Here is a 14,657-nt window from a genome sequence, read left to right on the forward strand (position 1 = left end):
GCTACAGAGCCAGGCAGCCTAAGCCCATCCTGGAGAGGCCCAAAGGGAGGGAATCGTGCCCTTCTTCCAAGGGCACAGTAGGAAGGGGCGTGGGATGAGGATGAAATGTTCTAGTGGTCTGCCTCTGTAGAGGAAACAGGAAGAGCAAATGTGTTGTCTTTCTATCCTGAGGATCAAGCTTCTCCATGTGATGCCCCTCTCTAGCTAGAACTTTCACCATGATGCCATCTGCTAAGTGGCCATCCGACCATGGAGAGCCTCATTAGAGCTGTGCAAATACTTGTCCCGTGCTCTTGAACCTCCAGAACCCCGAGTTAAGAAACATCTTTTCTTATTAACTATCTAGTATCAAGTATTTTGTGATCATATCTACTTTCTGTTCAACCATTTCTCTGAGGAGTCCTAGTTCTCTTTTTTATTGAACTTGTGGGATTAGGAAACAAAATCTGGACATTAGGTGTGCTTGTAACATCTACCTGTTGGGACATTCTTTTTTCTAGGCCCTCCCATCTGACACAGTTGGGAAATGCATGCTTACTAACTTGTATGTGTACATCTAATCAGAAGTATATGCTACGCTAAGCTATGAGTTCATACTAATATCCCTAATTCTAATTCATCATTTTAACCTTAAGAAATCATCTTTAATAATAATAACAACAACATACATGGTATTTTTGTGCCCTTAGAAACAGTATCAAGTTGTTTATAAAGATGACTTAACTAAATTCTCAACATAATTTTATGGGCAAAAACTATTTCCCACATTTTAAGCACAAGGAAACTGAGGTACTAACAAATAAAATATCTTAAGTCAGCCAGCGTTATGGCCAACAGGAGCCTATGACTTTGAGGCTTGACATTCACTCAGTCACAAAAGATCCACTACCTGCACATTTACCTGAGACTGTGAAGCCTTCGTTTCCAAGCAGTTTAAGATGCAGCTAGACTCCCTACATCACCAAAGACTGCTTCCCATTTGATTGCCAGTTACAGCCCGCCTTGACAGCTCCAGAAATGGGGACCTAGAGCAATGACAAGACTCAGCCCCCTCTGACCCCATGACTTTTCAACCTTTGGCTAACCCCTGCTGTGTTAGCCTGTATTTTGGTGACTTGGTAGTAATTAACTCTGAACAAGCAGCTCTGCTTTCATGGAGTTAAAAAAAAAAGCACAGCATTTTTTTCTTGGTAATTAAATCATGTACAAGGAAGATAAATGTGCAGCCCACACTTGTATCTTCTAAAATATCAAAGGCCTGATTAGTATGTCTTATGTTCAACCTCAGGCTTTTTCTCCAGATTCCTGGAGGTAACAGGAACCAAGAAGTAGGGAGCTTTTAAGTATTTACCAATACTCAATTACCTGGTCCCTTCTTCCCTCCCTTCCTCTCTGCCTCTCTCCCTCCCTTCCTTCTTTTTGGGCAATCCAGAAAACAGCAACCTGGATCAAGTATACGTTGTCCTGGGAATTTCATATCAATTAACCCACTGAATTGAAATCATCAGAAGTGAGCAGACAGGAAGAGAGAGGATCCTTTAGATCATGTTGTCAACCACTTTTTTTGACAAACTCACAACCTTCTTTGGTCCCTGTGTTCTGTCTGGTGAATTTTTCCTGACAGTTGGTGGTTTTACTTGCCAGAACCACAACAAAGAAGGGCCTTGAGTTTCCCTGGGAGTGTTTTCTCAGACCTGTGCCTCCTCTAGACCTCACAAAGGTGTTATTGTTGCAGGCTTGCTGGGCTCCCAGCACCTGAGGGAGATCAAAGGCACTTTCTGAGGCCAGCAGGACCACAGTCTCCCCTTGTGACATAACATTAAAGCTGATGATTAATCCCCTTGGCCCAGAAGGTCCCTTCCCACTCCTAAGTACAAAGTGGGGTGGAGGTGGAGGTTGTATTTCCAGTACAACACCACATAATAAACTGGCATTTTATGGCCCTCATTCATGGCAACCAGCTGCAGCTGCCCATCAAATTCATGAAAGCCTAAACAGTTGCCTCATTTGAACAATATATGTCACTGGGAAAATTGACAAGAATTCCCACCATTTTTGAGTGTCTACTGTAAGCCAGGCACATACAGATATAATACCTATTATACACTATGGGGCTGTCACCATTATCCTCAAACTGATGGATGACGGCTCTGAGACTCAGAGAAGTGAAGGGTCTCACATAGGCCAAGGGCCAAAAAGTACATGACAGATGTCCCAGCCTGCATCTGGTGACCTGAAGGCCTGTGATCTCTCTGTCCTATGATAGCACGTGGTAAGCATGGAATAAATAGTGTTGTAGGGAGAAGCATGAGCTTTGAGTTCTTAGCTCAGAGCCCAGAGAGGAAAAAGGAAATGTAATTCTTTCAAGTTTAGCCCAAATGTCATGTCAGAAACGTTTCTGCAATACTGGCTCCTCCTGACTGAGTCAATCATTGTCTACTTTCTGTTCTATGGCAATGGGCTATTAAACCAAGATCAAGACTTTGCAAGGCTTTCCCTATGCAAAGCAATGCCTTATTCATTGCACATTCTAGGAGACAGGGACTAGAAGAAGGCTTTGACTTCTTTACATGAGAAATCTGATGCCCAGAGAACTGAAACTCCTTGCCCAGGGTCTCAGATTCCAAAGTGGAGGAAGTGGGATTGGAAGCCAGTTGGATGGCTCCACCCTGTCTTTGACATGAGAGGTCATGCATATGAACACCTCCCAAAGGTCCTGGCACATACCCAATGTTCCATACCATTAGTTCAATCTGAATCTGAATTTTGAGGGCCTGATATTATATTCTAATGTCTGTTTTAACTATCTCATTTACAGGAAAGGATTGTCTATATCATCCCCATGTCCTAAGAATTTATCATAGGTAAAACAGTAAATAAATATTTCTTCAAAGTCTCCCATAAAAATAAGAATCAGTGGTCCCATAGTTACTAAACAGTTTCACATGACAAATGATTTCATCCTCATGGCAAAGATTCTGCCCTGGGCTGTATCCCATTCTACTTTCTGCTCATCCCTCCTCCTCCCCCACTTGCCCCTTTATTTTACTCCATCTGGGAAAAATCCAAGGAGTCGTCCATCTCACTTTAACAGAGTAATGACTTTTAAATAAAAATATGGTAGAAATGGGTACTTATCGAAATGGAATGCTTTCAGACTCATGCATTTAAAGAAGATATAAATTTTAGGGCAGGCACTAAATTTTAACTGCAATCTTGGAGAAAGCCTTTCTACTAACTCATGGAGAAAAATTAACAAAGTGAAAATTGCTTATCAGTGTTCTTTTGAAGTCATGATATGCAGCCTAATTCTATAGATCATCAGGACGTTCCCAGGGAGATGGATTTATATTGATGGAGAGAGCACTCGGCAGCCAAGGAAAATAGCCAGCCCTTTGCAGGGAGGGCTCAGCAAGGCATCAGGCAGAGATTGGTATGGAAGAGTTAAGCTTTGTTATCTTGGGGCCTAAGTTCACCTGTCATACCTAGGTTTTCTTACTAGAATGGCTTCAAAGGCTGACTGAACCCTTGCACATTTTTAAGGACTTTGGCTCCTGGAAAATAACCTGGCAAATTTAAGCAAGGTTGTGGGAGGGAGGGCTAGACTTCTGGCTAGACAAAGCATAGGGGACAGGAAGGAAAAAGAGGGCAGAGGTGGAGGTGTGAAGGAGCCAGCAGATGAGGCTCTCCCCCGGGGCTGCCTCCCACTCCAGGTGGTGGCCTTGCCTTTCTATCCAGCACACTCACCCCCATGTGACAAGAAGACGTTCCACAGATGACAGCCAGCCGGGACGTCACTGGCTGTCCTTCACAGACCAGGCCATGACCTCTCACATCTGCTCCAATCACTCCTATGAGAAAGTAAAACAACAAAATCCTCTTTAAAAAAATTAAAAGGAGAAGAGAGTGCTAAAAACAAATATAAAACACAATGAAAAACAAGTCAAATAACATAGAAGACCAGTGGCATGTGGCAGATCAGTGTCAAACAAAAGACCCAAATGAGCATGCTTGCTTGCCATGAGGAAAGTAAGAAACCTCTTCTATTTTTGCTTTACTCTGGTCTATGTATGACATTCAATCTTATAACCACAACAATAACAATAACAATAATAGTAGCTAGAATTGTTTATATACCAAAAGCAGTGACTATCAGGTTTGTGTTCTCTGAATTCCAGATACTGTACTATGTGTTTGCAAAAAATGGTCTCATTTGACTTTAATACCATCACGTAAATTCTATTTAAGCCACAGACAGGTATTACAGGTGAAAGTAAGATCTATACAGGTCACATGACTTATTTAAGGTCACAACGCTGGTAAGAAGTCCAACAGATGGGATAACATACTACATCTCGATCTCTAGAAAGGCAGAAGCAAACAGAACTGTTGGATGACTTCATCTTCCATATCCATAGGTCACCATTCCTATCTACTTTTTTGCACGGCTCCAAAAGTACGAAAGAAAGGGTAAAGAAAAATGAGTTCCTGATTATAACAACAACAACAGTAACAACAGGAGCAGAGAGTTGCCATAAATGGTAGAAATGGGTTCTTCCACCAAGAATATATTCCTTGAGATGTGTTGGGCAAGAGAAATTATGAATATGATTAGAGAGCTAGCTAGAGTTGTTCTATGTCCATTCCAATTATCAAACAACCATCTTTTAGGCACAAAACCATACTAGGTATGATGTATGAGCTAAAACATGTAAATCTGCCTAACAATAGTATGGAGGCAAGAGGTGGGAGGTGCTGGCACACAGGACACTGGCATATAGGACATAGTGGTTTCCAGACTCCCATCAGCAGCATGCATGGCCACTCTGCTCTCAATTGCCGATACAGATTGTGCTTCGGCACCTCAACAGCTTTGCTGTTGAGCATACGTTGCTTCCCTCTGCCTGGAATGCCATTCCTCAACCTTTATGCTTGCTGAATTCCAACTTCTTCCTAAGTCAGATGTTACTTTCTTAGAAAGCCTTTTCTGACATTCTAGGAACAACAGATTCACCCTCTTCATGGTTCTCAAGCACTATTGGCCTTCCTCAGCAGAAGAGACACTGGTAATTTTGAGACATCATCCACCATCTGTTCCCCTTCCAAGAGAAAAGCTGTAGGAAGCAGACACTGCTTATGCGCATGATAAGCAATCCAGGACTTACTGTGTTCACTAGTTCAGGGCAGAAGAGAATGATAATACAAATGTTGGAGGATGCAAAGAGAAAGAAAACAAGACCCTGAACTCAATATGCTCACAGTCCAATGTACGTGAGAGAACTTTAAATGGAGCATTTCAGGGTAGGATCAGTCTATCCCCACATAAAGAGTTCAGTGCATCCTAAGTTCTTCAGAAGCTGGCCGGATGAAAGGCTGGGTGGGGGCATTTTAGGCCACAAATTCCCTGGTTAGTCAGTAGTTTTGATTTCTAGAAGGGGTCACCTAAATGGCCATAGCCAGGACTCTTGCAATTTTGTATGGATTTGTTTTTTTGTTTTCCTTGTTTTTGGCCATTGCTTTTCCAAATTCAACCTTTGGAACATAGCAACCTGTACTACTCAGCTGTTATTCAGTAGTTCATCAGACACTAGACTTAAGGTGCTCTTCAAAACTGTATTAGTTATCACAGTAGTTAGCCCAGCAAACAGGCAACTGGTGTTTAAGACTTGAGTTGACAAGAGTCTCTGGCCCTGACCATTATAGAAGCTCCCAGACTCACCCAAGGTTAGCCTTGTAGATAGCAGTTCCTAGAGTTGCCCAAAGTTAGCCCTGCCAAGGGATCTGAAATCTAGAAGATAAGGGACAACAGAACACAGCTTCTTACTCCTCGTCTCAGGAGAAATCTCCGAGACTGCTTCCCTTTTGTCTTCAGTTGTGCTGACAGGGTTGCCATGACCCCAGAACCTTTGGTGTCTACCACTCCTAGAGTATCATTATTCCTCTTTCCTTTGACTCCCAACCTTTAGTTGGTAGGAGCTTTCATGCTCTTGATGTCTAGCTTCTTCCCACCTCCTTCATGCTTGGGTTACTATTTTCTGTATTTGAAATTATCTTTTTTTAAACATGTAGGGAGTTCGATGTTTTACTATGTGTAATATGTGTAATGCAGGAAGCACCACCAAATATAAGCTCATTTTAACTAACCCTTTCTTGCATGCTCTCTGTAGGCACCTCTTTCTTATTTATGTATTTATTTATTTACTTATGCATGCTTGCCAGGCCTGGGACTTGAACTCAGGGCCTGGGCACTGTCCCTAAACTTTTGTGCTCAGGAGTACCTGACCTTCATCTCCAGTTTCAGCTTTTTGGTGATTAATTGGAGAAAAGAGTCTCACTAACATTCCTGCTCAGGCTGGCTTTGAACTGTGATCCTCAGTGTAGAATAGCTAGGATGACAGGCATGAACCACTGGGCACCTGATTTTCTTTTATTCTTAAAACTACTTGCTAATGTGATTAGAGTGATCATTATCCCCTTGTTACAAATGAGGAAACTAAATCATAGAAATGAAAAGACTTCACCCAGGGTTGCAAGGATCCCTAGAGTGGGGCTATGATTTCTACACATGTAATCTCATTCTGAGGTATTGGTGCTTCACTAAAGCTTATAGGGTTCTCCCTAAGGGGAAAAACTCAATAGCAAGACAGTGAATATCTGCTATTTGTACATTTTGTACAGACTTAAAGCTGTTCATCCTGTGATCATGACAGAAAAGAGCTTGGCCACTATTGGTGCGGTTCAAGGAGTTCCTGAGAGTGATCCACATGTACAAGTTTTGCATACACAGTGCAGGCAAATTTAAACTTACTGAGTCATTTCATTCTGATAAATAATTAAAAATAAGTAAACAAGTAACCAGTGAGTAATCAGTAATCAGTGAATCTTCTCTGATTAGCAGATTCACTGTCAATTTATCTAGACTTTGAACCTAAAAACTGGTGATCTACAATGAGATGAGGATGGAATTTGGGAAGATCTGTTATAACATGAAGAAAATAATTTTAAAAAATCATTTGCTCTGATATTAATGTCTTTCAGTGGTGAACACAGGATTAGGGTTACACCCACCAGCACCAACATAACCGTCAATGCCCTTTAAACTATCTCTCAGGAATCAGCTGTATTCTTCCTTTGTTTCTAGCAAACATATCAGATATTTAATACAGGCTAGGAATTGTGCTAATCCATTTAATCATGGCAATATCTATAACTGGTAAATATTCTTTCATCCCTTTAAGAGATATAGAAACAAAGCATCAGAGTGTTTGAATGAAACTGTATGAGAACCACCACACACGTAAGAAGCAAGGTCAGAATTCCACCCCAATCTTTAGAATGCCCAAACTCATGTTCTCTCAATCCTTTCTCCCTTTATCATGTCATAATTGTCATTCCACCTCACCCCAGTTAGAATGGCTATAATCAAAAACTCTAATAACAACAAATACATGAGGGGATTTGGCTAAAAGGGAATGCTATTGCACTATTGGTAGGTAAACTCATTCAACCACTCTGGAAAGCAGAATGGAGGTTCTTCAAAAGTTTACACATAGAGCTCCCTTATGACCCAACAATTCCACTTCTGGGTATTTACCCAAGTGATTACAAACACGGCCATACTAAACTACCAGCACAACTATGTTTATTGCAGCATTATTCACCATAGCTAAGATATGGAGTCAATCCAGATGCCCCTCAGTAGATGAATGGATCAAGAAAATGTGGTACATATACCTACATATGACTATGTAGGTGTGTGTGTGTGTGTGTGTGTGTGTGTGTGTGTGAGTGTGTGTGTGTGTAATGGAATTTTATGCTTTCATCAGAAAGAATGACACCACCCCATTTGTAGTGAAATGGAAAGACGGAAAAAATCATATTAAGTGAAATAAGCCAGACACAAAGAAATACAGGTCCCATGGTTTCCCTTATTTGTAATAATTCATATACGTCTAGGCTAATCTTAGCAGATGAGCAGAATAGCTCAATAGCTATGTACATTTGACCATATAAGATGATGCTAAGTGAAACAGACTCCAAGATATGGACACAAGAGGTTTTTCTTTGTTGTTGTTTTTAATGTGCTATATGATTTTTTTGTTTGTGTGTTCTTTCCCACTATGGTATATCCCCTGTTGTCACTGTATTTGATTTTGGTACCCTGGTATTGTACATATGTTTTTCTTAATTAGGGAAGGGAGGGGGAACAACAGAATGATGAGACAAAGGAGGAGGCAGGAGGGTGGGGGTGGGGACCCCGGCAACAGTGCTATTCACAAGACAATGTGTTGGAAATGATCTGTACAACTTGGGGCGGGGTGGAAGGGAGGGAACGTAAGAGAAAAATAAGGGAAGAGGTAACAAGTTTGACAAGCAACGTACTTATTACCTCACTTATGCAACGGTAACCCCTCTGTACATCACTTTGACAATAAAAGGGAAAAAAAGAAATAGTACTTGCACTACAAAATAGAAAAATTAATTTCCGCACCAATTCTGCCACAAGTTGAAACTTGTTCCCTTTTCTACAATGAGCAAAACTGATTTCAAATAGAGAGGTCCTTCCTCAGCCATTCTCAGTATACAATATACACAGTGATTCTTCTAATACCCCAGGTAAAGTATCAGTTTGCCTGGCAACGCTAAACAACAAAAAAAAAGTTCCTCCCGAGGTCCCAATTTTCCAGTCCTGAGACACCTAGACATCAGGCCTAGACAACACCAGCCTCCTGTGCACAGCACTAGTGAGAGGTAGGCCTTGTCCAGTTTTCCTCATGAGATAACATTCTACCCAATGTTATCCTGGAATTGACAGCACTGCGTGGGTGGATGCTTTCTGTGAGACCACAGGAATCTAAGACCTGATATTTTAATTTTCCTATGGTCAGCAGAGCATGGGGTGGCTATCCCAGGGGGAAAAAAAAAACCAAGGCCCCAGGACAAGCAAGGAAAAAGTAAGAGAAGATGGGAGGAGCTTTCTCCTTTCTAAGTAAACACATTTCACAATCCGTAGAGAAATCACAGACAGCACATGTACATCAGGAAACAATTCCTGTGATGAGATTTTGTCAAGTGCAGCCCTCAGCACCGCTGTAACTCTTCCTATGACAGCATCACTGTTAGCTTATTCTTTGGTCCTTGGACTAAGGACAAAGAAATAAGGTACCAAAAAAGTGACATATCCAGCTAGTTTTCTCTGAATCTTTCACAATGCCCAGATGAGGGGTAGTTGCTCAATAAATTTCTGTTGAATGCAAAAACAAGTACCAGATAAACAATCTTACTGGCTCAAATGTCAGGCCTTTCATGTAAAAACTCCTGCTCTTCAAAATGTAGATATAGGTCATATCAGGTAGTATGTTTGAAAACAATATTGAAAGGGAAATTAAAACAATGAACAGCAGTGTTCTCTTATTCACCCTTACATGTTGTTTCTCTCCCTCTCTTCCTTCCATGCAATCATCCATCCTTGAAGCTAAACACTTATTGAGTACCTACTATATTTACATAAAAGGAAAAAGAGACTTTGCAAATGTTATGATTAAGAGTGCATTATCCTATAATTTATCAAGCCACAGTTGCTTTGAAAACTTTATGAGGTTATATAGAAGAAAAACATACCCAGTTCTTACATTTATGTTATAATTATCTCTCACTTTATAGCTACATAAAGCACTTTACAGCTTACAAAGCATCCTCAAACACCACACCCTTTATTTAATCTTTGGGAAAAATATCCTGTGATCTACGTATTTTATTTCCAGTTCCCAGTTGGAAAAACTTGAATTTCAGAGACCTGAAGTTTTTTTTGTCTTTTCTGTGAATGTGATTCTTTTTTATATACATTTTTATTGTAAAAATACTGTACAGAGGGGTTACAGTTACATGAGCAAGGTAATGAGTACATTTCCTATCAAGCATTGTTACCTCCTCCTTTGTTTTTCCCCTACCATCCCTTCCCTCCCCACCTCCACAACTACACTTGACATGAAGTTATTTGCTCAAATGTATTTACATACTCCAGAGGCAGGAGCAGGACTCATACTATTTTTTTTTCAGACTTCTAGTCTAATATGTTGGTATCTTGAAAAAGTTTCTCTTGCTGTAACAACCTAGAATAGCTTCTCAGAACAAGGAAGAAAGAGGAGAAAAGTTCTAGCTATTGCTCAGTACTGAATCAACTTTTGATTTCGATATTTTAAGTCATGAGCTGACTGACAAATTCCATCAAATGAGTTTACCAAATGACTAAGGTGACTGAAAGAGTGGAATCTGAGGGCAGGATACCTTCTACAGACCCTCAGGCTTACATTGGAAAATCAGTGCCAATTATAAGGGCAAGAATCATTAGCCCAGAGGTTTTCTTAGCAGATGGCCTAACACTAGACTCTATGTATGCAGACACTTAGTGCTATGATTCTGACTAATATTCATTCATCTTACATAGAACATAATACATGGGTTGGCATTATGCCAAATACTTAAAAAACAAGGACTCAGTCATCAGGTGACTTTGGTTAAATTTCTTTTGGCATTTTGTCTCAATTTTCCCATCTATACCATTTGAATATACACTTCTCACAGGGCTGCTATAAAAAAATCACACGTGTAAATCAATGTACAGAGCTTAGATTAGTGATGTCTGATAGAAAAATCTGAAGATGAAAATGCTATTTATTGGCATGGTTACATCCAGTAGTCGCTTTGGACAGCAGAGCATCTGAAATGTAGCTAGCACAATGGAGAAATTGAATTAATTTCCTACTTTATTCAATTTTAATTACTTTAAATTTTAATAGCCACATAAAGCTGAAGGCTGTATTAAATGGAGCAGGTGAGAAGATTCCTTAGTTTTCTACGCATGCATGCTGCTTTTATTATTTTGTTCTTATAATTATTTTTTGTTGCTTTGTTTACCCTGTTTCCTCAGACATAGGCTTGAATCCTTCATCTCTTGGATATGCAGCCTCAACTTCCAAAGACCTTGACAATAATACCTACAAAATTGCCGTGAGGACTAAGTAGGGCTCAGGGTATAAGCAGGGCTTCGAGTGAGCATTTTGTACATACCTCTGGAAATGCCCTGCTATCTGTCATTAGACAATTGCCTATGCTGCTCCCTCTACCTAGAAATGCCTTTAAAGCCTTCCCCTTCATACTTCAGCAATTTACCTTCGGAACACAGAGGCAGAAGCCTAGTTGTAGCATGAAAAAGGCTTTCTGAACTATATCCTTCCCCGGTTCCCAAGTACCCCAGCCAAGCAGAACATACCAAGCTTCTTTACTTCTCAACCCCCATTCCCCAACTGCAGCTTATATCATTGTATCTGGCAGGTATTTGTTGGCATGGTTATCTTTCTTTGCTAGACTTAAATGAGGCCAATGTAAATCTTCCTGTTAACTAAAATGTAATAATTGTACATTGAATCTTGACATGGCAGAACCTTAATTGTTGCTGAATGAATGAACATGCAGGTTACATGTCACAGGCTAATAAATAAAGCTCAAGCATTTTCTACATACAGAGACACTTTTATGATGGAAAAAGTGCTCTGTGTCTAAAATATAAATAAAGATAAAAAATCCTGAGGGATTTTGAGTGACAACACATGAGCAATAAAACTACTAGACCCTCATTCACCTTGTTTAAATTTGTCAAAAGTTATGGATAAAGAACAAAGTTTCCTCTGATGATGGAAAGATTTTTTTTTTCTCTAGATACTTAGCAAATTGAATTTTCATAAAAATCTTGTAAGGTACGTAGTTAGACAAATAGGAATAATGAGAGAAAGGGTTTTGGAGTAACATGTTCAAGGATAATCACTGCTAGAATTAGAGTACATGGGTTATCTATCTGACTTTATCTACATCCTTCATTATACTAGGCCATGGTACTTATGTCAACTTGTTCATTTGTTTCCTGCTACTGACAAGAATCTGAACAATTCCCAAACATCATAGAGCCAATAGATTTCTTTCTGAATATACTGTCACTGCTAAAGCAAGTCCAAAGGTAAACCTCAAACCTACCCCCCAAAAAAAAGGGGGAGTCATAGAGAACCAAAAAAGGTCTCTGTGGTCCTGGTGTTGGAAGCTCTGTGGTCTACAATTCACCCAAATTCACCAGAAGTAAACCTCTAGTAGGTTTGTTTTTTGCTTGTCTATGTTTTGTTTTAAAGACCTAAATAGATTCTACATGCATACACACACACACACACACACACATACACACACACACACACACACACACACACACACACACACACACACACACACACACTCAACCACCATTCCTGCCCCACCCTCTGTCTTTCACTGGAAAGATAATGGGTTGTGTCTGGGTTACATGCAAATGGATCTTTACTAGACATGTGAGCTAATTAGGGCACTGACGTCTCTGTGGTTAGAACTATTTGCTTTCAAGTCTGGCAAGTGAGTGAAATCACTTAACCATCCTGTGCCTCAGTTTCCTGACATTTGAGGAATAAGTGAGAAGAATAATGCCTGGGACATACCTTCCTCCATATAGTCACCATTATTGTTACAACTGGTAATTCAGTTTCCAGTATTAACAACAGGACTTGGAGTGGCTATTTATACACTTGCCTTTAGCTTGGGTGGATGTTTTGCCAGGATTACTTAAGATTGATTGGAACATCTGTTTCCTGTCCTTGAGTATACAGCTGATGACAGAATAATGGGGGGCCCAAGGGTATAAGGAAAATGAGATACCAAGAAGTTGGCACAATCCAGGCTAATATTTTCAGCAATACTGATAATGACCCAAAAGCTGTTTATATCCACAAAACCTGCAATTACAGGTAGCACCAATCATTCTATAATTCAGTTTGAGATGGTAATAGTGATTTTTGTCTAAATGCTATACTTTTCCATTATGTGAATCAATGAGAAACCTGCTCAAGGGCTCAATGGAGTTTACAGAAACAGAGAAGAACAGACACAGATAACTGGTTTCACTGCTTCATTCCTCATTTTTACCCAGAGAGATCATATCTCAAAGGTAGGCTAAAATGTATTAACTTGGAAATCTGAGATGTAAAGAACAGTGGAAAATTCCTCAGTTAAGATCAAGTAGAAATTGGATTTCAGAAATTCCTTTCTTCCTAACCTCAACACAGTGTCTATGTCTTGATGACTTGGACACTGTTATTAATAACTTCATAAAAGATATTTTTTGGTCACAGAAATTAAGAATAGTGAAGTATTTGGTTGAAATCCAAACAGCCCAGTCAAATGCATAAAAATTACTCTTCTTAAAATAAATCCAAATGAAGAGAATTGGCTTAAGTGTCACAAAGGTCTCCAATGGAATATATCCTTACATAGATGAAAATGATGACTCCAAATCAAACAGATGTCTTCTAAACATTTTATAAATTAATTGACCAATATCACAGCTATTTATTGATTTCTATTTATCAGTCCAGCACTGTGTCAAGTGCTAGAAAACTAAAGATCAAAGTTATGTCCTTTTATTCAACAAGATCCCAGGCTAGTAAGAGTCGATAGCTACCCTGGAAGGTCCTTGTAAGACAAGCAATGGATCAGCTATGGTGAGGGTCATACCCATGTCTCATCCAGTTTAGATGGCCAGAGAGGCCTCTTGTGGCATATGAGGTAGGTGAATATCAGTCAGCAGGGGAAGAAGATGGCAGGAATAGACTTCAAAACAAAAGAGACTGCAAAACAAAGGCTCAAGAGACAGAGCCGGTAGTCACAAGGCTTCTGGGTTATATAGTCTGGAGATGATTTATTGGGACAAATTGGTATAAAGCTCAGAGATATACTTCATTTCCAGCTACATCACCAGTTTGCTGTGTCAGCTTCAGTAGGCTAATTTGCCATTTTGTAACTCAATTTTTTTTTTTCAGCTGTAGGATGAGAAGGGCAAGAATGGTATCTATTTTACAGGGTCATTATTCTCTATATTAGCATTTGAAAGTTTCAAGACATGATCTCTCAAATATGATCCTCTGGCACAATGAATGTTTTAAGCTGAAAATATCTGAGAAAATCACAGTAGAAAGGTGACTCTTACACCCCTGACTTTTCCCTGGCAGCAAGTCATAAAAGTTGTCCTTAAAACACTGAAAAAAGGTAATATTCTCACCTCAGAAGAGAAAGTCACAGAGAAGAATCTGAGATGTGCCCCACTGTTTCCCCCAGATCATTACCATTGGATTATACCTCATCTGACCTTTCATCTTTCTCTGAGTCTTAATTAAATCTTGTATGAAGTACTCAGGCCTGTTTTTTTTGGGGGGGAGGGGGGTGGGGAAGTGTTGATTTCTAAATGAAGGCTCCAGTGTCACATAAAACTTATATCAAATACATTTCTATGCATTTTTACTGATTTTTCTTTGGTTACAGGGTGTCCATCATAAATCTAAGATGAGTGAGGGATTGATATCTTTCCCTCCCACACACTGTTAAGTCTAGTGCCTGAGGACACCCCCTCTCCCCTTACTTCCTGAACAAACTCAAGTACCAGGTTGTCTCATACGAGGTACATAGCTTTCAGCCTGGGGCATAGGAACTATTAATAAATGTCAGTGTTCAGTGTCTTCTGGGAGAAAGTAGAATTAAATTTCCCTGATGTTGGACAAATGGTTTTTATTTATAAAATACTTAGAATT

At 39.8% G+C, this 14,657-nt stretch overlaps 1 protein-coding gene across 4 annotated transcripts in view; it reads right to left on the minus strand.

Annotated features, from left to right (window-relative positions):
- Fggy (FGGY carbohydrate kinase domain containing) overlaps positions 1–14,657 on the minus strand; it is a 382,280-nt gene that overhangs the window by 156,228 nt on the left and 211,395 nt on the right. For all 4 annotated transcript variants that reach the window (XM_042682452.1, XM_042682444.1, XM_042682471.1 and 1 more), the window contains one exon: positions 3,748–3,851. In XM_042682452.1, coding sequence (XP_042538386.1) covers positions 3,748–3,851 — 104 coding nt within the window. The remainder of the gene's footprint in view (positions 1–3,747; positions 3,852–14,657) is intronic.

The sequence above is a fragment of the Dipodomys spectabilis genome, unplaced genomic scaffold (assembly GCF_019054845.1).
Source record: "Dipodomys spectabilis isolate Male_0828 unplaced genomic scaffold, ASM1905484v1 ptg000002l, whole genome shotgun sequence".
Taxonomy (NCBI): domain Eukaryota; kingdom Metazoa; phylum Chordata; class Mammalia; order Rodentia; family Heteromyidae; genus Dipodomys; species Dipodomys spectabilis.